The sequence below is a fragment of the Orbicella franksi genome, chromosome 10, assembly GCF_964199315.1.
Source record: "Orbicella franksi chromosome 10, jaOrbFran1.1, whole genome shotgun sequence".
NCBI lineage: Eukaryota > Metazoa > Cnidaria > Anthozoa > Scleractinia > Merulinidae > Orbicella > Orbicella franksi.
In genome coordinates, this window is record NC_138154.1 from 1,822,250 (window position 1) to 1,848,161 (window position 25,912).

Here is a 25,912-nt window from a genome sequence, read left to right on the forward strand (position 1 = left end):
AAATTTCTTTCGTTATGTTTTGTGCTGAAATGCTGCAACAATTTTCACCAGCGCCAAAAGGCTGCTAATATCATGTGTGTTTCTTTAACATTGTGAAATTTTAGACTGCGAAAATAAAATAGACAAGGAGGTTTGATAACTCAACCAACAAAATCGAAATCGTTACTCGAGTTGATTAAAGAAAGCGTCATCGTGACTTTGCTGATTATTTCTGCGGTATTCACATATTTTCGGCTAAGCTTTTAATATGTTCTCAAACATTTATCAACCTTAAACATATTTAAAAACTAGAGATATTATATGAGTTTGATGTACGTTTTGAAACGAAAGTGTGGAAGTCCAATTTGTCATGTTTTACTGACTGTACAAAACACGCATAGGCTGTCGCTCTTATTCCTGGACAACAGACAATTTATTGGATTTTTACACAAACAAAACTGAGCAGCATCTACAGAGATAAACCTTATTGTCACTTATTGGGCCTTGATAAAACATCAAGCGTTGCTTACAATTCAGGCGAAATTCAAACTTGCAATTATTTATCTTCTTTTTTTACTCTTCGGTCGAGATAGACTCTGGCGAAATCTTCGCAAGCGTGTGGCAAGAGGAGGGAAACTTTGAAGTTCTGAAACGCTGCTATATCCAAATATATCCAACTAGTTTTTTGCTGTGTTTTGGAAAAGTTGTCAATCTTCAACATATGTGGAACTAAGAGTGGAGTAATGTGGAGCCCTTGTAAAAGAAGCTGAGGAACACAACTTGGTCAGTGATATAAAGCGGCACATAACTAAATTCGACATTGTCTTACCTCACTTAAACTGGAGCAGCTTACGACGAAAATACTGAAGTAAACTTCCAACAGACATGAACGTATTGATTTGTGGGCCAAAAGCATCAAACATTTCGGGAATTTCGGACGCCATTTCCTCGCGCTACATCCGTAAAAATCCTCGCAGCATTGTACACGCGTGTGTCGCACATGATGGCGCAATCTGTTCTAAAATTAGAAAAATTGTCCCATATCATGGGGACAGCCCCAATACTAGAAATGGCGCGCGCTTACGGTCTCCGTGCCCGACTATGGCTCCTGGTAACATCAAAAACCGTGTTCTTATCGGTTCCAAAGCTGAAATAAGTACATGGATGTTCTGTCAGAATCGTTATTTTCAGTCTCCTAGCAAACAGACTCTATGGCTTGGAGCTCAGTCTCCCATGGAACCGCGAAATTCCAAACCAGAAATCCTACCCTCATGCTACTGGTCTTCCCTCAATCGACGAACCATCAATTCAGTTGAATCTGTCATCTACAAAACTACACCACAAATAGACACCCTCGTTGTCCGTTAAATGTGCCAGTATATCAAATGAAAGTCTTACGCTCCAGTTGATGGAGAATCCTATGATATAAAATAGAAAGTCCATTATCCAATATCAAAAAGTATCGCGAACAGTTACTAATAAGTTTCAAACTTGCATTCCTTCACTTACCGAGGCTAAGCGATTGAGAGTGGTAGCCGGGTTGGGAAAGGGTTGTTGGCCCTAAAGAGGCCAAACACCAGCCTAAATAATCCCCTCCCCCATTGCCCGGCTACAGAAATGTTTAGTCCATGAATGGTTACTTGTAGAACAATGGTAATCATCTGCGGATTTAACAAAATATGAAATAAAGAAATCATTTTCGAATGCTATGAGCATAGCATTTGTGTCGAGAAAGATTTAAGTACCTGAAAGGTCAACTCTTTCACATCATGTAGTGTGGCTTCGAGCTTCTTTCCCCTTTTTGACTAATTACGCAAAACAATGATTCCTGTATTGCATAATCACCAGCTAATACTAGTTCGATGCAAATGCTCGGAGAAAGAACGAAGTCCCGAGCCAGAGTTCCTGCTCGCAGGCTACCGGTCTTCTCTCAACCGACATATCATGAATTCGGTTGTATCTGTCATCCACCGTTAGCAAACACTACAAATAGACTCCATCGTTTTCCGAGGAGTGTATCATTGTGTCAAATGAAGAAAGTCTAACGCTCCAACAGATGATCCTCCAGGCAAGCAGGCTCTCTGCTTTGGAATTTCTCCCGTGGAGTGCAAAATTCCAAACCAGAAATCCCTCTCGCAGGCTTCTGGTCTTTCCTCAACCGACGCCCCATGAATTCAGTTGAATGTGTCATCTACCGCTAGACTAGAAAGAGTCTTCATCGTTTACCAACGAGTGTGTCAGTGTGTCAAATGAAAGTATAACGCTTCAAGTGATGGTCCTCCCAGCGAGCAGACTCTCTGGTTTGGAATTTCTCGCATGAAGCACGAAATTCAAAATCAGAATTTCCACTCAAAGGCTATGATATTCTTTTCTCAAAGAGTCAATATGACATCTTCCATAGTTAGGTCAGAATTTAATGTGTCAGTGTCCCAAATGATGAAAGTAAAACACTCCAATTTATTGTCCTCCTAGCTAGCAGACTCTCTGGTCGGTTTGGAATTTCTCGCATGAAGCACAAAACTCCAAATCAGAATTCCTGCTCGCACGCTCTGGTTCTTCTTCCTCTAAGAGTTAATCTGTTACCTACATCAGTTAGATTAGTCTTAATGGATTAAGACCGCCATAGAATCGCTACCTGCTTGCAGGCTCTGGTCCTTTTTATCACAAACGATGAATACATTCGAATGCGTCATCTATTGTTTTAGAAGGCAAACTGCAAAACATCTCGTTTTTCCAGTGTGTATGTTTGTGTGTCAAATGATGTAATTCTAATAACGGTCACATGGTCGGTTCTCTTAGCGAGCAGACGCTCTGGGTCGGAATTTCTTGCATTAAACGTAGAATTCCAAACCAAACAACAAGCTCCCAGGTTTAGTTTTTTCCATGTGCGTGTTGACCTCGTGTGCCAAATAATACAAGTTACAAGTTTATGTTCGTGTTCTGTTGAGGTCTTCCAAAGCAGACTCTCCGGTTTGGAGTTCTCGCAAGAAACGTGAAATTCCAAACCAGAATTCCTGCTCGTAAACTATGGCCCTCCTTACTCAAACAAACGATGAATCTGGTTGAAGTAGAAAGTACAATTCAAAAACAATTTCTATCTTTTTCCACGAGTATGTTAATGCGTAGAATGAAACATATCTAATGGTCACACTGGTGGTCTTCCAAGCTCGCTCACGCTCTCTCTGGTTTGGAATTGCTCGCATTAAACGGAAAATTACAAACCAGATAAACTGCTCACAGGCTATAGCATTCCTTTCCCTTCAACAAGCTTCAAACAAATGATGAATCCAGTCGAATCTGCCATCTAAAGAAAATTCTTAAAACAATCCCTCGTTTATCCCGATACTCGTTTTGAAGGGAGAAGGCAACTCTGACTTTGTGGTGATAAAGGTCGTCCCGAAAATTCAAATCGAGTCATTTTACCTTCTTGGATATGAGATGGTCACCTTTAATTGTTATATAGGTATCTTTTTTTCTTTTTTTATGCCAATATTATAATTTCAAAATGTAAGTGCAAAATAAAGTGAAGTTGAAGTTGAAGTTGAAAATGATTACGCCCCTCGTTGGCGTTATCTATCTTCTCATATCTAACAAGTCCTAGTGGAATAATTGTGACTTAGTATTAGTGAGTTCTAAAGAGAGACGCCCTCAGCGTCCAGTTCTTCTTTGCTTTAGTCTGATCTTAGACAAATCGCACCAAAGAACGAGGCTATGAAAACAAACAAAGTTATCCGTACCATAATCAGTAGCTGAAAGAATGCTATATAATAATGGTCATAACAAATCATGTAATTCAGTTCATCTAAATACTGCTGTATAAGTATTTGTTAGGGCTAGTAAGTTAAACGCACACTTTGTAACACTCCCTTGAACACTTTTCTGAACTCTTAAAAAGCGTGCTTTTCAACATAAAAGCCCAGACTTAAATGTATACTTACACAGAGGTGACTATACGAGCTGCATTACAAAAGGTTGCTTTTGTTATTTGTTATGACTATTTTTATATAGCATTCTGCTCCCAGCTACTGATAATGATCCATATATCCTGGGTTAAAGAAAAACAGAGCACGATTTACGTCCACTCTGCTCTTTGTATATAACACAATTCAAAGTCGAGCATCTTATTACACTCATCACAGATTGTCCTTATCATGAACAGTTCCTGTAGCCCCGGGGAAAGCAGAATTCATACCGGCCCTATCATTTATCATGTAATTGCTCCGTTGTTGATGAACACGATATTGAAGTTTTTGTGTTCCAGTCTCTTAATTTAAGCTTTGACTTGGTTGAAAGTTGAACCTTGACATGCAGATTACAATTCGACAATAACAATATGTTGCGACAGTTGAACTTTCCTTATGGCTTAAAGTGGTTGTGATTGGTCAATGAGGGTATTGCTCACTTTCCCAGCTTGAACTCGCGAGGGAGAAAATTAAACATTGCAAAGATGTTGACCTCACGCAAAATTCGAATTGATTATCGTGCGTATTTGGCGAGATAAATCGCGAAGATTGCTGTGAGATCGATTAAAAAATTCCGTTGGACAAGACTGAGTTTGCACAAGTTTAGAAAGCTAATGCGATATCAGAACTGTCATCAAAGAATAACAAACACCGCACATAACACTGCGAACACGCTTTTAATGCTCCAAGTGTCTGTGGAACGTCAGGAACATAAATACTTTTGCAGCCGAGACTGATTTAGAACTTTCTTAACAGGCTCTAAAGCTAAACAGCAAAAAACTGGAGAGACGTTTTCACACACAAGTTAAATTTGAACTTAAAAGTTCACAATCAAGCTTGACCTGGTATTCACGTAAGCTAATGTCTGTTATGATGTTACAACGAAATTCTCATTACCAAGACATAACAACATCCAGTCGAAGGGGATGCGTGTGTACTGACAAACATGCGTTTGTGATTTTAACACTAGTCCTTCGAACGTGATTTTTCTTTTTCTTGTCGTCTTATTCTGGCCGTCATGTGTTACATGTAACATATCATGTTGCCCCAGGTGAGACAAGACGCTTGTAACAATTTGATTTGGATGTCCTCAGCAAAGTCCAAATTTTGGCTGATGCGCATTCCCGGAATTGAAATATCGCTCAATTTTGTACGTAATCCTCAAAAAATCTCTCCCTTTGGTAAAAAAAAAAAAAGCTTTCTTAGCAAAACTTAGGCTTATTTAGCGTCATGGCAGCCAAAAAACCTGACTAAACGGTTAAAAACGGTATTTTTTGGCGAAAGTTTGGTATTCAAAGGGTTAAAAGCAGATAATTAGCATGAACCTGATGTAGAAGGGAAAACAATGCCAAAAGACAAACCGAGTAATCGACATATATTGTAACTGTTAACAACTAATGGTAATATTCTAGAGTTACTTCTCTGGAAAGTGAAGTCAGTCCGTGCAGAAGAGCAGAATCCGACGAATGAAACGTGATTTCTTGAGATGGCTTAGTAAGACATGAACTTGTGACGGATGTGAACCAACAAAGAAGTATCTGCTGCAATGGACCACTGGAAGTCCTTATTTCTTCAATTCCTTCCCATAAACATCTAACCAGTCTCAGTACACACTATAACGAAAATTATTGTCAATGAAGACTGCTCTCCTCTGTAGCTGTCAGCAGGATTTTTTGATTACTTACTATCTTACTCACGAATCGATTGAAACAAGAACAGTTAAAAATATGGCTTTGCAACTAAACGAGCTGCGGCATCCGATACCCTATAAATTCAGTAGAAGAACCCTCGGTCGTTTCACGCCTTACCGGATCCTGACACTTCTTAAAGGAAAAACTCCCCGAAATTCTATTTTTATCGTAAAATACATTTGTTAAGCTTTCTTCTTGTTTTTATTAAATTGAATTTCTTGACTTCAACAAAATTGAGAGGACTGAAATAACCAGCCAAATATGCACTATCCTGGCAGAGTACTGGGCTAGTAAAGATAGTAATAATAAGGAAACAGCTAGGTGTTGTCAACAAGTGATTAAACATTTCGACACAGTTAAAATCATAGTTACCTTGTTGTTACAACACAGTTAAGTAAAACGACGGCGCTAGAGAGAGAGAATGGATTTATGGCCTGTTAACTGCGAAAATTAAAGACTCGCCAGTGCATGTTAGAGCGAATAAAGGTCTATGAGAAGTGATCCCGTCTGGCCGTATTATGATTCATTTAGGACTTTGGAAATCTAAAAAGACGATGAATATCTCAAGTGGTAATTAATTCTTGAAAGGTTAATTTTAAAAGTGCATTAAATTTTCAGAAATGAAAAGTTCTTTGCCAGTACACATAGAGGACACATAGGGGACATGTAGTTGATAATTGCTTCACGAAGTTGGCCACGAGCTGTTGTACTTTCACTGCGCTAGTCGTCTCTCCCTGCAGTGTCTTGTTGATCTGTGGAACTGAGGAAATATACACAAGAAACTGCACTCGTTAACAAGATCAACAGCGTGATTAGCGTGGTTATTCCGGTTGTTGAAAGTGACTTTCAAGTCTTATTAAGGAGCGATTATATAGGAAGTGAGACGATGAGTACTGCACATGGTTTAAAGGGCCACTGTTAACCAGTGTGCTTTGCGCACCTCTGTTATTGCTGTTGTTATTGTTATTGAATGCCACATATATTATATATATATATATATATTAGATATTATATATATTATGTTGATTTGTCACGAATACGTGCGGAAAGTCAAGGAAATTTCGTCGCGAAGATGTACGAGGGCGAAGGAGGTTCCATCAATGTAACGAACGACATTCAGGATAGTTATGCTGGCGAAAGGCCCATTAACCGTCACGTTGATTTTGTAAACCAAACAAAATGGCGGCTTTCCTTTCGTGGCGGACGTCCCCTTTTAGAATGTCTTATGTTCGTAACGCAGAAAACAAAAGATCAACTTAACACAGAAAACAAGTAATCGGATCTTCAAGAAACTTCAAGAGGATATTTTAACCCTCTGTAGCCAAAGATAGCAATCTCTTTCGTGACTAGCTAGGTGTCACATAAGGTCACCAATAGAACAAGTTTTAAAGTACTACTCATAATCTTTCATTTAAATGGTCCCCCAAAGGGACTTCATCCTCCAACGTAAAAGTTTGAATCACACTCCATTACTAAACGTTGACCAAAGAGCTTTCATTTTCTCTGACTGTCAAAGGATAATATTTTAATTAAAGCTAATCGTGTGCCCACGTAATATTGGGGCGTCGTCTCACGTGCCGAAAATTGTTGAATGCAAGTCAACTCTTCAAGCGCAGTTTAAAATTATCTTGCAAACGTTTGTGGAACTGGAATGATTTACAAGACTGGCGAGTAAAATGTTTTATTGTTTAGCTTAGGAGTGTCATACGGACTTCTGCGCGCAGGATAAGATCAGTGAGACAGGCCTTTATCATTTCATCTACTGAATTATCCGCGAGTGAAAACCTGTAAAATGCAACAACATGTCACGCTTCCTCCGCAAAGAAACGTGTAATGGAGTACTATCTCGTGTTTTTGCTATCAGAAAATCTACATTCCTCATCCATGCACGTGTACGGATGCTACACAAGTACTGACGCCCGCACGTGCACTGCCAAGCTCTTTCCCTATGGCTCTTTCTTTATTCTTAGATAGAGCCCTGGGAGGGAAGTTTTTTGTACTCATTAGTCTACCGTGTCTTCTCTTATGAACGTGTAGGTCGACAATGGGTCTTAAGTCGGCATATCTGTCGGCGTGTTGATACACTAGTCTTGTAAACAACAAGTCAACATAACAAGTCGTATAATGATCTTGTCACGTCTGTCACGCCTCCTCTGTCGGGAAACGTGTAATGTGGACCATCTCGTGTTTTTGCTTTTCCTATTCCCCATCCATACACGTGTCACTGAGGCATGCACGTGCACGGTAAAACCCTTTACCAATCGCTCTCCCTTTAATTCTTAGATATGACCCTGGGAGCGAAGTTCCAGGCTTGGCAAGGGGTCTTAAGTCGATTTATCTGTCACACTAGTTTTGTAAACAGTTACATGTTCACGAACTTTTTTTAGATAGATTCACTTTCTATCACGAGCTGTGATCTTTCGGTAACATGGACATGTAGCGATGGATCGAAGCACCGGCAAATACGCCAAGGTTTGACCATGTCTACCGATACAAGAGAATGGACGTTGAAGTCAGAAGAAATCCATATTAGCGTTTTTCATGTGACGTTGTCATATTTCAAAAATAAAAAAAATACTACCTATCCTTTCATTCGATATACGACCCCCTAAGAACGTGACCCAGTTCTTCGAAGGCTAGATAATGCCATCCACTGGATAAATCACTACCCGGTGGAGAAGTGTTAACAAAACAACCACGCTATCCATTGATTAGTGATTATCCAATAGCGTTATCCACCTTTCGAACGACCTGGGCCTGAGATGTTTTACAAAGTTGTAACTCGACAGGGTTATACGATTTGTAATAGAGCTCGTTTAGATTTCCAAGCTCTTGCGCGCCGTCCGAGATCAAAAGATGCCATATGTTTTGATATAAATTTGGGTGACATATTTTTCGGAATAATACGCGTGTGAAAACCTCACAGACCTTAATCTGGGTCTAATCTTGGTGAGTGTGTTTATATATCAATCATCTACATATCCCAGGTTCTTGACTTAATTGAAAATCCGAAATAGAACCGAGTTCACCAACTTCACTCCCAGGGTTATCTAAGGACCCGGGGGAGGGGGTATATGCGCCGCCAGGGGGTATATATGCGGTATGGTTTTTGAGTCGTTTTGGTTTGAAATAGGATAGAGTGAGCATTTCAAGAATCTCTCCTTCCCCCACTCAATTTTTCTGGGAATACCCCCTCCTTCCCCTGTGGCTATAGATAAAACGTAAGGCCTGGGGGTGCACGTGTTAGTGTTTGTGTAACTTGAATGCACGTTTACGGATATGGAATGGGAATAGCGAAAACACGAGACAGTAACAGAAACACGTGACAGAAACATAATCTACATAACCGATGGCTTGTTACAGCTGAGGTTGCTCGGTTGTTTTGGCTTGCAATCGGGAACAAAATGAGTAAAATGCATCATAAACCAAATGTTCACTATAAATCTTGAACGCTGGTACGTTTTGGGGAAAATGTCAGCAGCGTGAGACATCACGTGCATTCATTCTGCTTATTTTTGTAAGCATACGTCACGTGACTATTATAAAGCCATGAATTCACTTTTGAAAGGCGAACACAGTCGATGCTATAGATTAAAGACGCTATTTCATCGAGTAGCATAAAGCAGCTTCTTGTAGACAGCTTTTGAAGGGCTGTTAATTGGTGTAAACAGAGTTGACGTAAAACAATAGGGAAAAAAAGGACAAGGGAACGAGGAAATAAGTGAGGCGGTGTTTTCTTGTGACGTGTCCTGTGTCTCCTAGAACAAGAAGGAGCTTTTCATTTTTTCATGAAATTACACGGCGGTACACTTTCCAGTGATAAACTGAACTCGAAGAGTTGGCTACTATTGAAGACTTTATGGTCAATGAGAACTCGTGCGTTTATACTATTAAAGCTTTTGATTAATTTATTTACAACTTTATTTGCTTTAAAAAAATGACATTTACAAATTACAAAAAGGTTGCCAACAGGAATGAACGTAATTTTCTTATTAAGCTGAGACCCAAAGCTACGAATGAACTATAAAGAGAGAAATAAAGATATATACTATAGGATAAAACTACACATAGAATTTGAGAATAAGTAATCTACTACACAGTATGCTTTATTATTATTATTTCTTATCAAATTATAGAGAGCTAACGAGCAATTAAATGCTTATAGAAAAACTGCGTGAACTTTATAACATGGTCTGCCTCGACAACATTGTTCAGTAAGGAATTCTACTCGTCCACGTATCTATTTCAATGTCTGCATACGAGCGAAGTGGCCCATCAGGGAGGCGCTTATCTCGGTTCCTGCAGCACAGAGACCAGCATAAAGCGACTAGGAGTATTTCTCCTGCACCCTCGATGGAATGCTAGTCCATCGCAGGGTTACCCCAAGCATCACATTCGTCGGTACTCATTTATACACCTGGGTGGAGAGGGGTGAGAGTAGTGTCTTGCCCAAGAACACAACACAATGTCCTCGGCCAGGACTCGAATCCGGACCACTCGATGCAGAGTCGAGCGCACTAACCATGAGGTCACAGCGCCTCCACATCTTTTCCAATAAGAATACTTTCTTCCTCCTTCCTTTTTTCTATTCCAATAAGAGCCTTCCCTTATGGAAGCGAAATTTCGCAACGCAAATGAACGATATGGAAAATTACTTTTATATGATGTTGTTCGCTTTTCAATTGTTCCTAAATGGAACAGCTTTAGGCTTGCAGTTGTCAAGTTCCCTATATCAGGAGGAAAACTGTTAATGAACACATTTTTGGTCGTCTTAGCCACGACCAACACGAAAGAGAGGGTGGGAACTTCAAACACTTGTTAAGATGGCTATGCACTAAATACACTAAAGCACTAATACCTTGTACTCCCCTCTCTCTACATCAATGCTGTCTGAGTTTCAAATTTGTAAGCAATAGCTTTGACAGAGGTGAGTGGTTACAGAGTGAAAATTATTTCATATCATATCAGTTAAAATAAGGTAAAATGGATTGTTAGGTGACATAGACAAAGACATAGACAGTTTATTTTGCTTGGACAACACACTCAGTTAGCTATGACAGCTATGGTAACGGTGCATCCCATAGACTTGATAAGTATGCAGAGTCTACAGGACGCACCAACTTGTTTACAGATGCGCCAAGAAAACAAAATAGCAAAGTAAAAAAGTATGTACAATTGGTTATAAATATTTAACTAAACTAAGAATATGTAACTACTATAAAATATTTAAGAATGTATAATTAGAATGTATAAGAATATAAAAATCTTATAAATGGTACAGATAAAACTAGTTTACATATGGCAACTGATGTCCACGTCACTTAGTGCATTTGTAAAAGTAGATTACCGAGGATCTTATTGAGTCCGGGAGGCTGTTCCATAATTTAGGTCCAAAGTTAATATATATAAATGCCCTGCTCTCATTGTAGTGAATAATGCCCCGCTAGGCAGTGTTATACTCTATTACGGCGGCATTCATGATTCCTAGCCAATCAAACACCAGAGCTGATAAAACAGATCGAACAACTGTATTAGGCTAAGCAAAAGACATGGCGATCTTGAAGGAAGAGCAAATGTTCCACCGTCATTGACTCCAGGTACAGTTTATTCATAATTTCGTCTGCTCTAATAGGATTAATGCCAATGAATCTGTCATGCATTAATGTAAGGGAGTTTGAGTGCAGTCATTTTGCAGAGTCTTTAAAAACCTGAGGCTCGCTTGCACGCACCCAATGATAAACAATCATTAAAACCACGTTTTCTAACTCCGAGTTAGAAATGTATATAACTAGTTTTTTCAGTCCTATCCATGTTTTTGAGGACGAGCAATTTAATTTCTTTTTGTAACAAGCAATGGCTGCATCAGCTGTCATTGCGAAGCACATGCTGCATCTTTGCAGAACTTGAAGAGATAAGATGACTATTAAAAGGAAACCAGGGTCTTACATTTTCACACTGATGTCGAGCATGGAATTTACAGAACTTCTCCTCCTGCTCGTAATAAACCGGCTGCTCGTAATAAACCAGTTTTCGTCCAGAAATTGAGCTATTTCTTCTCTCTTAAAGAAGCACTCCAACAGAAAAACATCCGCTCAAAATTGAAGCGAAAGATTCAGCGAAAATATCCTCATTTCTACAACATGGCGTCAATTTGAGCATAATCTACCATAGTAGCTCTAATTTCAACGATTCCAAGTTCACCGTGCAGATTAATAGTAAAGAAAGACAAACGTAGTTCTCCGCTGGTTATTTGACTCGTTTGTGGAAAAATATCTGTAATTCCATTAAACTATGCCCTAAAAAAGACATTGTATAAGACGAATCTGCAATACATAACATCATAACACAGATTAGCGCAAAATAATCACCACTGACCTAAAAGGTCTTCTTGGTGCAACAACACCAGGCGGCAAATAGAAATTTATAAGTTTCCTTTATCATAATTTAAGTGCAAAGCATGCTCCCGAGTAAAAATTCAATGTACCCTACAGAAAGAAGGAAAGTTAAAAGGGCTCATTATAACTGCAGGACTGCACTTTAACCCGCCCTTCCTCATAAAACCTTCAGGACTGTACTTTGAAACATGTCTCCGGATCATCATATATGCTAACAATAAATACTAACTCGAGTACTTAGTTTTTACTTCTGACAAATTATAGTCAGAACTACGGCAGATGTAATAAACTTTTGAAAATATAAGCAAAAATTTACCGCTATCTGGACGAAGCTGAGACATCCACTGCTTTTTGAAGCTTCCTCGAATCCTGATTTGTTTTCTTAGTATTGGTATCTTTCTTACCAGCCCAGTACATTGTATGGATGGTAGAATGTATATAGCCAATTATTTCAGTCCCTTGATTTTTCTGAACTCGATAAATTCAATTTTTTAACGGCTGCATGGCTGCATATCCGTGGCCATTGCGAAGGACATGCTGCATCTTTGCGGGACGAGTTAAAATGACGAAAGGAAACAAGCGTCATACATTTTTCACACTGATGTCGCGCATGGAATTTACGGAACGCTTCCTTCTGCACCGATAACGGAGAAGTACGCTGTAAATAGCTGCTCGTAGGAATCTAGCTCTTTCTTTTCCTTCGAAGAAATACTCGAAGAAGAAAAAACCCGCTAAAAATTGAAAGGAAAAGAGTCAGAACGAAAATATTATCGTTTCTACAATATGGCGTCAATTTGCGCATAATCGAACATAGTAGCACTGATTTCAACGGTTCCATGTTTACCGTGCAGATTATAAGCAAAGAAAGACAAACATGGTAGACCCTAGTACCCCGCTAATCATTTGCTTGTGGAAAAATATCTATAACTAGCGTACTGCCATTTGAACTAAAACCTTAATGAGACATTGTATACGATACATTTACAAACATAACCGACATCAACACAAAAGGTATTCTTGATGCAACAACACCCTGTGGCAAATTGGAATTTATAACCCAGTTCCATTTACATATATGTAGTGCAAAGCATGCCCTCAAGCAAAAATCAGTTTACCTTAGAGAAAGAAGGAATGTTGAAAGCCTCATTATTACTCCAGGACTGTACCTTATGCCGGCCTCATGAAACCTTCAAGAATCTACCTTGAAACATGTCTGCGAATTAGAAAAATGAAGAAACATTTGAAATAAATCTTTCAAGAGTTTACCACCACTTGTGTGTAGCTTAGACATACTTCGCTTTTTTAAGTTTCCTCGAGTCCTAAATAAATCGTAACATCTCTAGACGCTGTATCATTTCCCATGATTTTGCAGTCCTTTCCGCGCCCAATGGCAAGTCTCCGGCGTTTGTAAAGCAGAAGTTAAAGGTGTTGTGATTTTAATTAAATTCTGATGGCGTCGAAGTGTATACGGCACTCGTCGAGAAAATTTTTTTTTTTTCTTAGCATTGCAATCTCTCCTAGCAGCACCGTTTTCCCTAGAGTAAGCGCAATGCATTTAGCAAGTTATTTTCTCCTGAGTCCTCTCGATTTTTTTGTGGTCGATAAATTCAATTTGTTAACGAACAATGGTTATATACCAGTGGCCATTGCGGAAAGTACATTCTTACCCTGATGTCGCGCATGGAATTTACAGAACCTTTCTTCCGACTAAAGAGAGAAGTATGATTCAAATAGCTGCTCGTAAGAAATCAGTTTTCGTCCAGAAATCTAGCTCGTTCTTTTCCTTCGAAAAACAACTCGAACAAGAAAACATCCGCTTAAAATTTACGCGAAAAGAGTCAGAGCGAAAATATGTCGTTTCTACAACATGGCGTCAATTTGCGCATAATAGACCAAAGTAGCTTTGATTTGAGCGATTTCAAGTTCACCGTGCAGATTATTAGCAAAGAAAGACAAACGTAGCACCCCGCTTGTTATCGGGCTTTGTGCAAAAATGTCTACAATCCATTTAAATTACAACCTTACAAAGACATTATATACGGCTCATTTACAATACATACTGAGTTGCCCAAAATAATCATCACTGACCTAAAAGGTCTTCTTGATGAAACAACACCCGGCGGCAAATTCATTTACGTAAATTTAGTGCAAAGCATGCTTTCGAGCAAAAATTTATGTACCCTACAGTAAGAAGGAAAGTCAAAAGGCCTCATTGTAACTACAGGACTGCATCTTATAACTGCCTCATTATACGTGCGGCACTGTTACCTTGAAACATGGCTCCGAAACTATACGCTCACATTAAAAACCATCTCGAGTACGTTTCTACAAGCGTAACAAACCTTTGAAAAATATCTCTCAAATCACTAATTGTGCGTAGCTGATTTAGGTTTCCTCGAGTCCTGGATAAATCATAATATCTCCACACCTTGGATCATTTCTCTCAAACCCGTTGTTCCAACCTGGCCAGCGAAAGTCTCCCGTTTGCTAAGTGGACGATGAATCACTTTATAGGGGTCCTTGAAGAAAACAAAGTTTGATGCGATTTCACGGCCGTAACGAGACTATAACTCTTTCCGAGGCAATACCAAAAAAACTGCTTCATTTACGTTGATTTGTTTTTCTTAATGCACAGCCTCTAAGGAGAACTTGAAAAATAAATAAATTCAATTTTTTTACCCAGGCGAGTGCCTCGGTTCGCCTGTTATCAGCTACACAGAACGGCCTTGGATTTTAATTGCATGAATTCAGATGCCATAATCATTTGTTGACAAACCGACCTATCTCATTGTAGCAACTGTTTTTCTTACTGGTTAGTTCGCAGAGATAGACGATAGAAAGCCAAATATTTTTGTCCTTGAATTCGAATTGATTTGTTCGCTGGTAATGGTTCTCTAGCAATGCTCTTCATATTGCTACAGTAATCATAAAAACCCCGTTTTCGTCCAGAATTCCAGCACTTTCTTTCTTTTTCTTCCAAAAAATAGTTGAACAAGGAAATATTCGCTAAAAATTGACATGGAAAACAATCAGAGCGAAAATATCCAAATTTCTACAACATGGCGTCAGTTTGTGGAAAATCGGCCATAACTGCTTTGGTTTCAGCTATTCTTTGTTCATCATACAGATAATTGGCGAGGAAAGACAAAGGTAGCACTCTGCTGTTATTTGATTCGCTTGTGGAAAATCATGTGCAAAAGTCAGTATTCTCGAGGTGCGTGAATTTGTGCATGAACTTGATCATTGAGTGAAAGTGGTTAGCTTTCGAGGATGGCTAGGTTTGTTTAATCTTCGCAAACTGCAGACCTAATCAGGAAATTTTAAAACGACATTAGCCTAAAGTTGTTTTAAACTCTTCTTGCTGTCGTAGGCGTTACAATCAGTAAAACTTATTACGACGGTAGTGTTTTGACCCAAAAATGACCCCGGTTTAATGCACTCCATTAAAGTTGGCTCGGAAGAGGGTTAAACATGATACTAGCAGTTGATTTCGACTCGACTTGTCTTTGACAAGCTGTTCGCTACAAGAGGCAAAAGATACTAACCTAACAGCTTGCACAATTCTCTGAAATCTTTTTTTTAAATCTGCGCACTTTAAACTGCATCCGTCATAACTGTTCTTCAGTACTGAGTTCGCATTTCCTCTTCAGTCGTGAAGGCGAAATATCAGTTTATATTACGTATTCAAGTTAACCGCTATAAGCTGGTTGAAACCTAATCTTTCAAAGTCTATATATAACATCGCCACGGTAAATAAAGGCAGACAAAGAAACTTGCCTAAACTAACTTTAACTCAGCGAATACACTACTACAATTTCCACTTTAAATTTGTCGGCGCTCCTTGTACCATTTGTCGACAATGCGCTCGTTATAATCCATTCGTGTTATTCAGTTACGGACAAGAATGTACGAATGGCTCTTGGGCTATCATTCAGACCAAACTGAATCTTTAGTTCTTCACAAATTGCCCCTTAATTGCTCTACTTTATTCGAAAAGTTAATCTCATGGTAGTAAACTCTTAGATATGAGAGTGTACAAGGGACATGCCAATAATTTGTATGAAAGGAGTTTTGACACCTCATTCAACGCTGCTGCGCTGTGGCTGCGTCAAAAATTGGCTTTGCACGACAACTGCTTCTCAAAGATGTTACCCACGATAACTTCACTGAACTCGGCTGGCATCACAGAATCCTGACTCAGTGAAGCAAAGTAATTTACTAACCATTCGTTCCGTAACTCGAGGATATTGTAAACCTGACCTGAAAACTGAATGCTTTTGATTTTGCAAGTCTTACATCCATATTCACATAAAAGGCGTATAGGCTCAATCCATGAACAGAAAGAATAAAGTGCAGATTTCTCTTTACATAATGATAGAATTGTGATATTTTTCGATTCAATTTAAGGTTAAATAAGCTAAATGAGTAATAAGTTAAATAAACTACTACAGAACACGAATGGTTGCATTTTACTTATACGTACTGTTTTCAATTTTTGTGTTTGCAAGGAAGGACGTGTAAGCACAAGTTGTCAGAATACCGGAAAAGTCTCTCAAGAAGCTTGAGTTGTCGAGCACTGAACGAAGATACGACAAAAGTTATTTCATTAATCAGTGAGAGCCGGCGACAGCGTTTCGTTCAGAAAATTATCAATGGTGGGAAACGCAAGCTAAAACAAAACGATCTTAGCGACTTGCACCCATGTCGACCCAAGACAAACGCGCGTCGCAATATACGCCCATAAAAACTCGTTCGTCATTCACTGTATTTAGTCTAATGAAATTTCAAACAGCTCTGATAGCCATATCAGAAAGAAAACAAGTACCGATGTTCTTGTTAGAAGTAAAGATTTTTTCAAGTAAATTAACAATGCCATAACCTATAAGTTCTTTATCCAAACTCAAGTTGATTGTCTTCTGTTCCACTCACACCATGTGTTGTCGATAGGCACTGTCAAAGATTTACCAGTTTATTTTTTTTTTTCCTGTTCATTCATAGCAGTTGATAAATTGCTCAGCGTTTATAGACCATTATAATCGGAGTCGTCACATATACATCAGAAAACTGGCTCTTTTCTATGTCTCACCGTTTGTCTTCAGTATTTTCCTGTAGCTCGATCCTGGTCCTTTTACAAGCTACAAATCCTTATTTTTGAATAATCGTTTTTCCGATTCCACTGAATGATAGTTACCAGTGACCAGCAACAATCAAGATTGCAGAAGTACAGTTCGGAACACAAGTCTTGCTAGACATGGCGTAGTGCATGTGTAACGAGACTTTTCAGATAAGTTTTGCTTAATTTAAGTCAATGTTTCTGGGAAGAAATTGAAGCATGAAGCAATAAGGATTTCCAGAGGTGCAATGCCGCAGAGGTAGGGTCTTTCCTCGTTTGTCTTATACTCTTTAAAGGTTGTATTTCAAGTCTTTCACGATTCTCTTAGAAATCCCATCCTGGAAGAAACGATTCTTGTACAGTTATCACTTTCCAGAGAGCTCGACTTCAGTGCAAAATCTAGCACTATATCTGACAGTTTTGAATATATCATAAAAAAAACGAGCCCGAGGATTGTTCACATCGAGGAACTGAACCAAATTTTGGTTTATTACATAATATCCTTTCTGCATTGTAATAAATTGTAATACATGTAAACCCATATCTGCCGATATTACCTAGTTTCTCTTATTGCATTTTTGTTACAATATATCGCCTCTAGATCTACTTCAGATCGGAGTTATAGTCATCCAACTATATGACTACATGCATGACTCTGAAACTAAGCCGAAATATTGCAACCTTTCCACATTGTAATAAACCAAAACTTGCTTTCGCCTCAGTACACAAGTTGTGTTATAACTGCGACGATCATTAATGTCTTTGCAAAATTCACTTAGTTGCTAATAATTTCAACATTGGCCGAAATTACTTCGCTTATGGTAAAGTTTCGTACCATTTGCCTGCCTATTAAATCGAATCAACAATTCCACAGATGTCAGTTGCATACTACTTCCGCCAACCGAAATTGTTATGGGTTATGTACATCAAATACAGGATAATAGAAGGTGAACTTTTACGCAGGAAATACTCTCGATTCTGAAACAAAAATTATCAAAACAACATGTAAACAAAAATTTTCCAAATCTAAAACTACCAACCAAGGAAGGCCAACAAAGAAAATAAATCTCGACACAAAAATTAATGGATTGCCGAGCGGCGATCGACATAATTCCAACATTAAAAGATCTCAACTGAAATCATTGAGCTCAATGTGGTAGCACTATAACATCCATCCTTGAACAGGATAATTTTGCAAAACCAACCAATATGCTGTCCCAGTCTTCGGACTTTGCCCAAGCTGGCTGCTTCTTTTGGATGTACAGCGTGGCTGCTTGAAAACTGGACTTGCTCAATTACTGGTTCCACTGACCAAAATCCAATAGCCGGTTCATCGTTGAAGAGAGAAGCGAGTAACCGCCAGTAACATCGGCTATTAGCTGGTGATCTGTGAACACGGTCTAAAGCGTCTTTGATCACACCGGAGTATAAACAGGCAGAATGTGACACGCGAACTGATGACGGGAACAAAAACAACTTGAAAAAAGATAGTGAAACAAAGGAAAATCACGTTTCAAGGCAAACCCATCAGACCCATGTTTGTGACTTCACACGCATCCCGCATCTTGGTAATGAGAATTTACATGTAACATCTTAGCGAAGGTGAATATCAGGTCACGTGTAATTGGTAACTTTTTAGTCCAAGTTTACCTGCTTTGCTTTAAAACCTGTCAAGGAAAGTTGCAAATCGACCTCAGCTGGTGAAACTCATCGCACATGTTCTGCTTTCCTGCACGTGCAGACTCAACATGTGCGGGGTTTAGGCGTCGTCTCAATTTTCTGTAAAATATCTATAAAACTCATCCATTGATACCGATTAAAGGCCATCGAATTAGCTCCCTGAATATGAACAAATATGTGCAAATTCAGGGTCAAGCCATGTCTACCGACACTCTTCGATCAATCTTTACAACAACCCGTACAGTCCATCTCGCGAAATCATGAAATTTTGTTTTAGAATTTACCGTGGGGTCAAGTTGATTGCACTGTTTTATTTTCCACCTTTGGAGATCAATTTGGGAAAAAAGCCCTACTTGTTGATCAATCACCAGTTTTCTCGTTCAAACACTCTACAACATACCGAAAGTTTTCATTTCAAATAGTCTTGTCGGATAGCAATCGACGAGCAAAGCCCACGGGCTTTGGAGGACAATTTCTAAGCCCGCGAATATTCAGAAAATTCAAAAGCTGTATTTGTTGTTGTGTGACCTCAGTCTACTAACGCAATATTACAGCGATAGCTAACATGAACTGAAGGCACTGTTTGAAAGGGTGCTCCAACTGTAAATTGATTTTATATACGCCAGTTAATAAAAGACGAAAAAATAGAAAAACTAACGAAAGTTAACTTAAGTGTGTTTAATTCATGTCTATTGTTCTTTCTGCTGGTTTCCATAGCCATGTACCGAAAATGAGCTGATTTGTCTAAAAAGCAAGACCCAGACGCCGACAGTGTTTCCCTTTCGAACTCACCACTTTCAGACTGCACCTAATTTATCGTTCGTAGGTGGTAGGAGAACCAAAGCCGGCGAGCAAGTGATTTGGTTTGGAATTCCATGTTTTACGCGAGGAGTTCCAAAACAAATTTTCTGCTCGATCGGACGACAATCAATGTGACCATCAATCTTATCATTCACTTGTCATTCCACAGTCTCGAAAAGAAATAGTGAATTTTTGCTGTATACTTTCTACTGACTATATATACCATTTGATTCAACCACTTTAACCGTTCATTGGAGGAAGGAAGGCTATAACTTGCGAGAAGGAATTCTGGTTTGAAATTTCACGTTTCAAGCGAGAAACTCCAAACCAGAGGATCTGGGTTGCACGACCTTAACATTATGTGACCGTTACACTTAAATGATTTCACACACGCGGTCAACATCGCATCAAGAAAAGGGTTGTTTTTGCAGTGTGCTGTTCATTGGTGGTAGCTGACAAATTCAATCGAATTTCATCGTTCATCGACGAAAGAAGAATCGAACCTTGCGGCAAGGAAATTTCGCTTGCGACTAGACATTTAATGCGAAAACTGATTGCAAACCAGATTGTCTGCTGGCTGGGACGACCAACAATGTGACCATAAGACTTGTATTACTGTAAATTCTCGAATTAGCGCCCCTCCCATCTGCCAAAATTTGAAATAAGCGCCTTCCCTCGAATAAGCGCCCCTCTCACCTTCGCCCATTTTGTGGACGAGCACTGAGCCAAGAAAGAATGTATAGTTTTCGTCGGGTACTATTAGATTTGTACATTGTTTCAGCTTGAGAACACGTTAAGTGAACACGTTGAACGCGTTAAGTACTAACGGTGCCGCGATTTAAACTTAAGGATCAGCTTTTTATGTCAATAAACAGCTTATGTTGTTGTTTACGCGTAGATGATGTATTTGTTACCGGCGACCTTTCGCTCGATAAATAGACTCCAAATTCATCCAAAATGATCCAAAGGACAATCAACAATTAAATAGCTGGCAGAATTACAGATTCTTTAATCTCCTCAGTAGGATAGAACCGTAAAACTAGAAAGCAATACATGACGAAATTCCATGAGAAACTGAACCGTTCGCGAGTACATGTACAAGCCAAAATACAAGAAAATCTTACGAATATACAATAAATCAGAGCGAAAAACGAGTTACAAATAACTTTGTCCAGCGACGAAGGGCAATGAACTGGTCTTAAATCTTAAAGGATCCAAGGAAAAAATGATCTATTTTGTCACAAACGAGCAAGATAACTTCGATTGCCTTACATCTGGCGTTAGCAAGCACACGTGTTTTTGCCGAGCGCGCGCTAAGAACCGTGGGAATTTACCCAAGCGTCTTTTCGGCTTAACGTTAGTTACATGGCTCCCCAACAGTGGGAATCCACTGTTCAATACCTACAGAAAATCTCACTAAAGAAAATATTCTTGTCAAATCTGGTCAGAAAGGGTCACATGATCAAGTCCTTAATAGTCCTTAATATCTTTCTTGGCACTAAGCCTCTGATTTGGCAGGCTCCTCGACGGGGAATTCCCGGTCTTGAGGTAAAATCAGCACCAACTTGTGAACTGGTCTTTCCAGGCGCTGAATTTCGTTTATTTTTCTTCCATGATTGTCGAGAAGTCGAGCTCCGATGGCTAAGACGACCTTTCGAACAAAACCATCCTCACTCGGTAGGGTCTGCTCAACTCGTACTAACTTCCACTCGTTTCTTGGGAGATGATCATCCTTCACCACAACTATGTCACCAATCGCTAGGTTTTTTCGCGGTTTGGTCCACTTCTGGCGTACTTGTAGTGTGTGTAGAAATTCTCTTCTCCATCTATTCCAAAATTCATTTGCGAGATGTTGTACCCTTCTCCATCTCTTCGTTGAGTAGAGGTCGTCTCTTAAAAACACACCTGGAGGAGGCATTAGCACTTTAACCTTCATTGTGAGGAGGTGAGGAGGTGTTAAAGGTTCTGGAGCACCTGGGGACATCACGTTGTTCACGGTGAATGGTCTCGAATTCACTATGTTCTGCACTTCTTTCATAAGTGTGCGAAAGCTTTCATCATCCAACTGAGTTCCAGACTCTTGAAGCAGCACTGCGAGAACATTTCGCACAGTCCTTATTTGTCGTTCCCAACTTCCGCCCATATGGCTTGCCGAAGGAACATTCATCTGCATCTCGATCCAGTCGCAATTCTCCTTTAGTAAGTGACTGCTTACTTTCTCACGATCCATCTCACGTAGGGCATCTGCTAGTTCTCGCTTGGCTCCAACAAAGTTTGTGACGCGGTCAGATCTGATCTGGCGAACGGGACCACGTTCAGCTAGGAAACGACGAAGTGCATTTATGTAGGAATCGGTCTCTAGCGTGTTCGAGGTTTCGATGTGGACTGCCCGTGAAGACATACAGGTAAATATCACTCCATATCGCTTAACGTCCTTACGACCGTCCTTAATGTAGAAAGGACCAAAATAATCCACCGCACTGTAAGTGAAGGGAGGAACGGGCTCTGTTCTATCCTTAGGCAGGTCTGCCATCTTCTGATCTTGAGTGGGTGCTCTAAATCTTCTGCAAATTGTGCACTTTCAGACGAAACATCCTACTGCCGATGTACCACCAATTACCCAGTATCCACGCTGGCGGAGCTCGTTAAGGGTCATCCCACTTCGCTGATGTTTAATGGCATGGTGGCAATATTGTATTATCAACTCGGTGATGTGAGATCTTCTTGGCAATATGACTGGGTGTTTGACACCTTCTGGCATGTTAGCTCTTCTGAGGCGACCGCCAACTCGCAGGATCCATCGGCATCTAGAAAGGGGTCAAGGCGATACACACAGCTGGTCTTCTTCAAACTTATGTCGCGCTGTTTTACAGCTTCTCTACCTAGGAACTCTCCAGCATTCAGGGAACGCAATATTCTAATTTCTTCCATAAAGTGTTCATGCTGCAGGCTGCGCATGATTTCCGTCTCTGCCTGGGCTAAGTCATCTACCCTTGGTTTCCGATGTTGGAGGTTGGGGACTTCTCTCAATTTGTCTTCACGAACTTGTGGGTCCTCCTTGATCTTTCTTTCCTTTAGATGCTTCTTTAGTAGTAAACATAATGCTACTGCATTCTTGGCTCTGAACCAGTCAGAGAAGCTATCCAATCTGCTTATTTCAAAGTGATCAGGAAATCTCTTCAAGGTCTGGGTAACAAGGACGGAGACCCTTTTCACTTCTGGGTCCTGTGAGTCAAGGGGACCAGGCTTGTAACATGCTTGTACTGAGTGAATGTTTGAATTCCAAAGGAATTTCGGGCCCTTCAGTACAAGTTGCTGAGCTGCGAGGCCACGTGAGGCAGCATCAGCTGGGTTAGAGTCAGTCCCCACGTAATGCCATTGGTCAGGCTTTGTACGGTTGTGTATTTCTTGTACGCGGTTGGCTACAAAGGTGTGAAAACGCCTTGCTTCGTTGTTTATGTATCCTATCACTACCTGGCTATCGGTCCAAAACAGTTCGATGACATCTTTGTAGTCTAACTCTTGTTTGAGGCACTGGCTGACCTTGGTGGAAACTACTGCGGCAGTTAGCTCAAGTCGAGGGATGGTAATTGACTTCAAGGGTGCTACTCGAGCCTTGCCCATGACAAATGAAACATGTGACTGGTCCTTTTGGTTCACCAAGCGAAGGTAGCTACACTGACCATATCCGTTTTGGCTTGCATCGGAAAAGTGATGCAACTCAACACTCTTTACTTCTCCAAAGCCTTTAGGCTTGAAACATCTTGAGATTTTCAGTTCCTCTAAGATATGCAGTTCGTTTCTCCACCTTTCCCATCTAGGTCGTAGATTGTCGGGGATTGGATCGTCCCAGTCCACATTTCCACGACAGAGTTCCTGAAGGATTTGTTTTCCAACCAGGATAAGAGGGGCTGCGAATCCAAGAGGATCATACACTGAACATACAGTGGAGAGTACTCCTCTTCTGGTTAATGGTCGATCTTGAAGGACGATGCGGAATCTGAAACAATCAGTCTCTATACACCACATGATGCCCAACGTGCGTTCAATGGGTAGCTGGTCAAACTTCAGGTCTAGATCTTGAAGTCCAGTGGTTCTATCTTCAGGAGGGATTGCCTCGAGTACTTCCTTGGTGTTGCTGACAAACTTGTGTAGGCGGATACCAGCCTTGGCGCACATGGCTTGACTGTTCTGAATTAGGCTTGTAGTGGCGGAGATTGTACTGAGCGACTTCAAGCCATCATCGACATAGAAGTTTCGCCGTACGAAGTCGGCAGCTTCAGCTCCAAATTCTTTTTCCCCATCATTTGCTGCTTGTTTGAATCCAAAATTGGCACATCCAGGTGAAGAAGCGGCTCCAAATAAATGGACTTTCATCCTGTACTCAATGGGTGCTGCATTTAGATCACTGTTTTCCCACCAGAAAAATCTCAGGAAATCTCTGTCCTCCTCATTCACGAAGAATTGATGAAACATAGATTCAACATCGCAGGAGAATGCTATGGCTTCTTGGCGGAACCTGCACAGAACGCCAACCAAACTGTTCGTGAGATCCGGTCCCTGTAGCAGGTTTTGGTTCAGGGAAGTTCCGGCATACCGTGCACTGCAATCAAATACGACGCGAATCTTACCCGGTTTTTTGGGGTGATATATACCGTGGTGTGGTACATAATTGACTCTGCCCATGCTAGCAACGTCACCTTCACATCTTTCAGCACAATCCCTTAAAACTCCTTCCATGAACTTCACATAATCTTTGTAATAGCCTGGGTCTCTTTTAAAGCGTTCCTTCAGAAGGAAGAGGCGCTTAAGGGCTAGGGAACGGTTGTTTGGGAGCTCCACTTCTTCTGAGCGTAGGGGTAGTGGCATCTCATAGTGTCTATCTTCTCGCGTGTGGATTCCTTGACCAAGGATGTTAAGGAACTTCTGATCTTCAATAGACAACGATCGCTCATTCTTGACTCCACATCTCTCTTGAAAATCTAACTCAAACATCTCGTTTACTTGGGCAGGATTGAAGACTTCCTTAACATAAGATTTCAGGGCAAATGTTGCACCATAACGGGGCCTGGCGCATTCATCAGTGCTGGTCAGTTCTCTTGTAATGATCTTGTTAGTCCAAACGTCATAATTTTCATGTGAATCAGATGCAGGGGAAAGGCATACCCTGCCAATGATGCCCCAACCAAGAGCAGTTCTTACTCCATATGGATCATTGTCAGAACCAGGTATTATCTCTCGCGGTTTTATGGCTCTTGGACAATTTGTTCCGATCAGCAAACCAACTTCTAAATCGTTCCTGTATGGCATCAGTTCACTTGCGATAGGTTTCAAGTGTTCCCAACACATAGCCACCTCAGGCTTGGGAATCTGTGAGCTCTTGAAAGGGATCGTCTGTCTCGTGAACGCCTGTGGTAAAGGAATGCTATTTTGGTGCTTCATATCCATCACGGTAACGCCTTTGACCTTGTGACTTTCGATCACTTCATTTTCTTCATGCAGAGTGGATAATAGCAGGTGACTTAACACCTTCAAGTCCAAGCTCCTGTCTCAACTTCTCAGCAATGAACGTGGCATTGGACTGGCAGTCAATGAGAGCTTACGTCATTTGTTTGTTTTCGGGGTTTTCACAGCTAGTTACCCATACTGGAATAATCAAACTTTGGTCTTGTCCAGATTCCTGACCTTCAACTCCACACACTCTCGTACACTGGGCAGATGCTGGTTCAGATGTTGGTACAAGTAATGGCTCGGATACTGGTTTCAAAGTTTGTTCTGTTTGGACTGGCTTGTCTGGTTGCTGTTCTCTATGTAGGCATGTGGGATGCTGTCGTTTGCATGATGCACACTTCAATTTTGCTGTACACTTATTTTCCTTAGCCATATGGCCATGCTCTAGGCACCTCAGGCAGAATCCCTTCTTGATAAGAAATGACAATCTTTCCTGTAGAGGAATCTTCAAAAGTTCTTGGCAAGCGTTCAAGTTGTGGGGCCTCTTGCACCATGCACATGGTTTGCTGTTATCTTTCTTTGGAGTAACTGAAGGTTCTCTAACATCCGTTAACAGTGAATTGAATTGGGAATATCTTCCATGACCAGGATCTCTCTTACGGTTCTTGTTTTTGTCCTCTTTTTCTTGTTTAATGACTTCTGCACTGAAAAGTACGGGTAGACACTGTATATCGGCTATCTCGGTGACAAAGGTGACAAATGCTGAGAAAGGAGGAAACTTGTTGTCTCGATGTTTTTGTTGATAGTCACGAACCTTACTTCCCCATTTGGGATGGGCCC

The 25,912-nt window shown here is 40.3% G+C and overlaps 2 protein-coding genes across 2 annotated transcripts; both read right to left on the reverse strand.

The window, feature by feature from the left end:
* Positions 1–21,119: 21,119 nt before the first annotated feature.
* LOC145501385 (uncharacterized) lies at positions 21,120–22,154 on the reverse strand. Its single transcript, XM_081480874.1, has one exon. It carries the CDS (start codon positions 22,152–22,154, stop codon positions 21,120–21,122), a length of 1,035 nt encoding a protein of 344 aa, XP_081337000.1.
* Positions 22,155–22,321: 167 nt separating this feature from the next.
* On the reverse strand, positions 22,322–25,069 carry LOC145501387 (uncharacterized). The gene has a single exon (XM_081480875.1). The coding sequence runs from the start codon at positions 25,067–25,069 to the stop codon at positions 22,322–22,324; it is 2,748 nt and encodes a 915-aa protein (XP_081337001.1).
* Between the last annotated feature and the right edge of the window lie 843 nt (positions 25,070–25,912).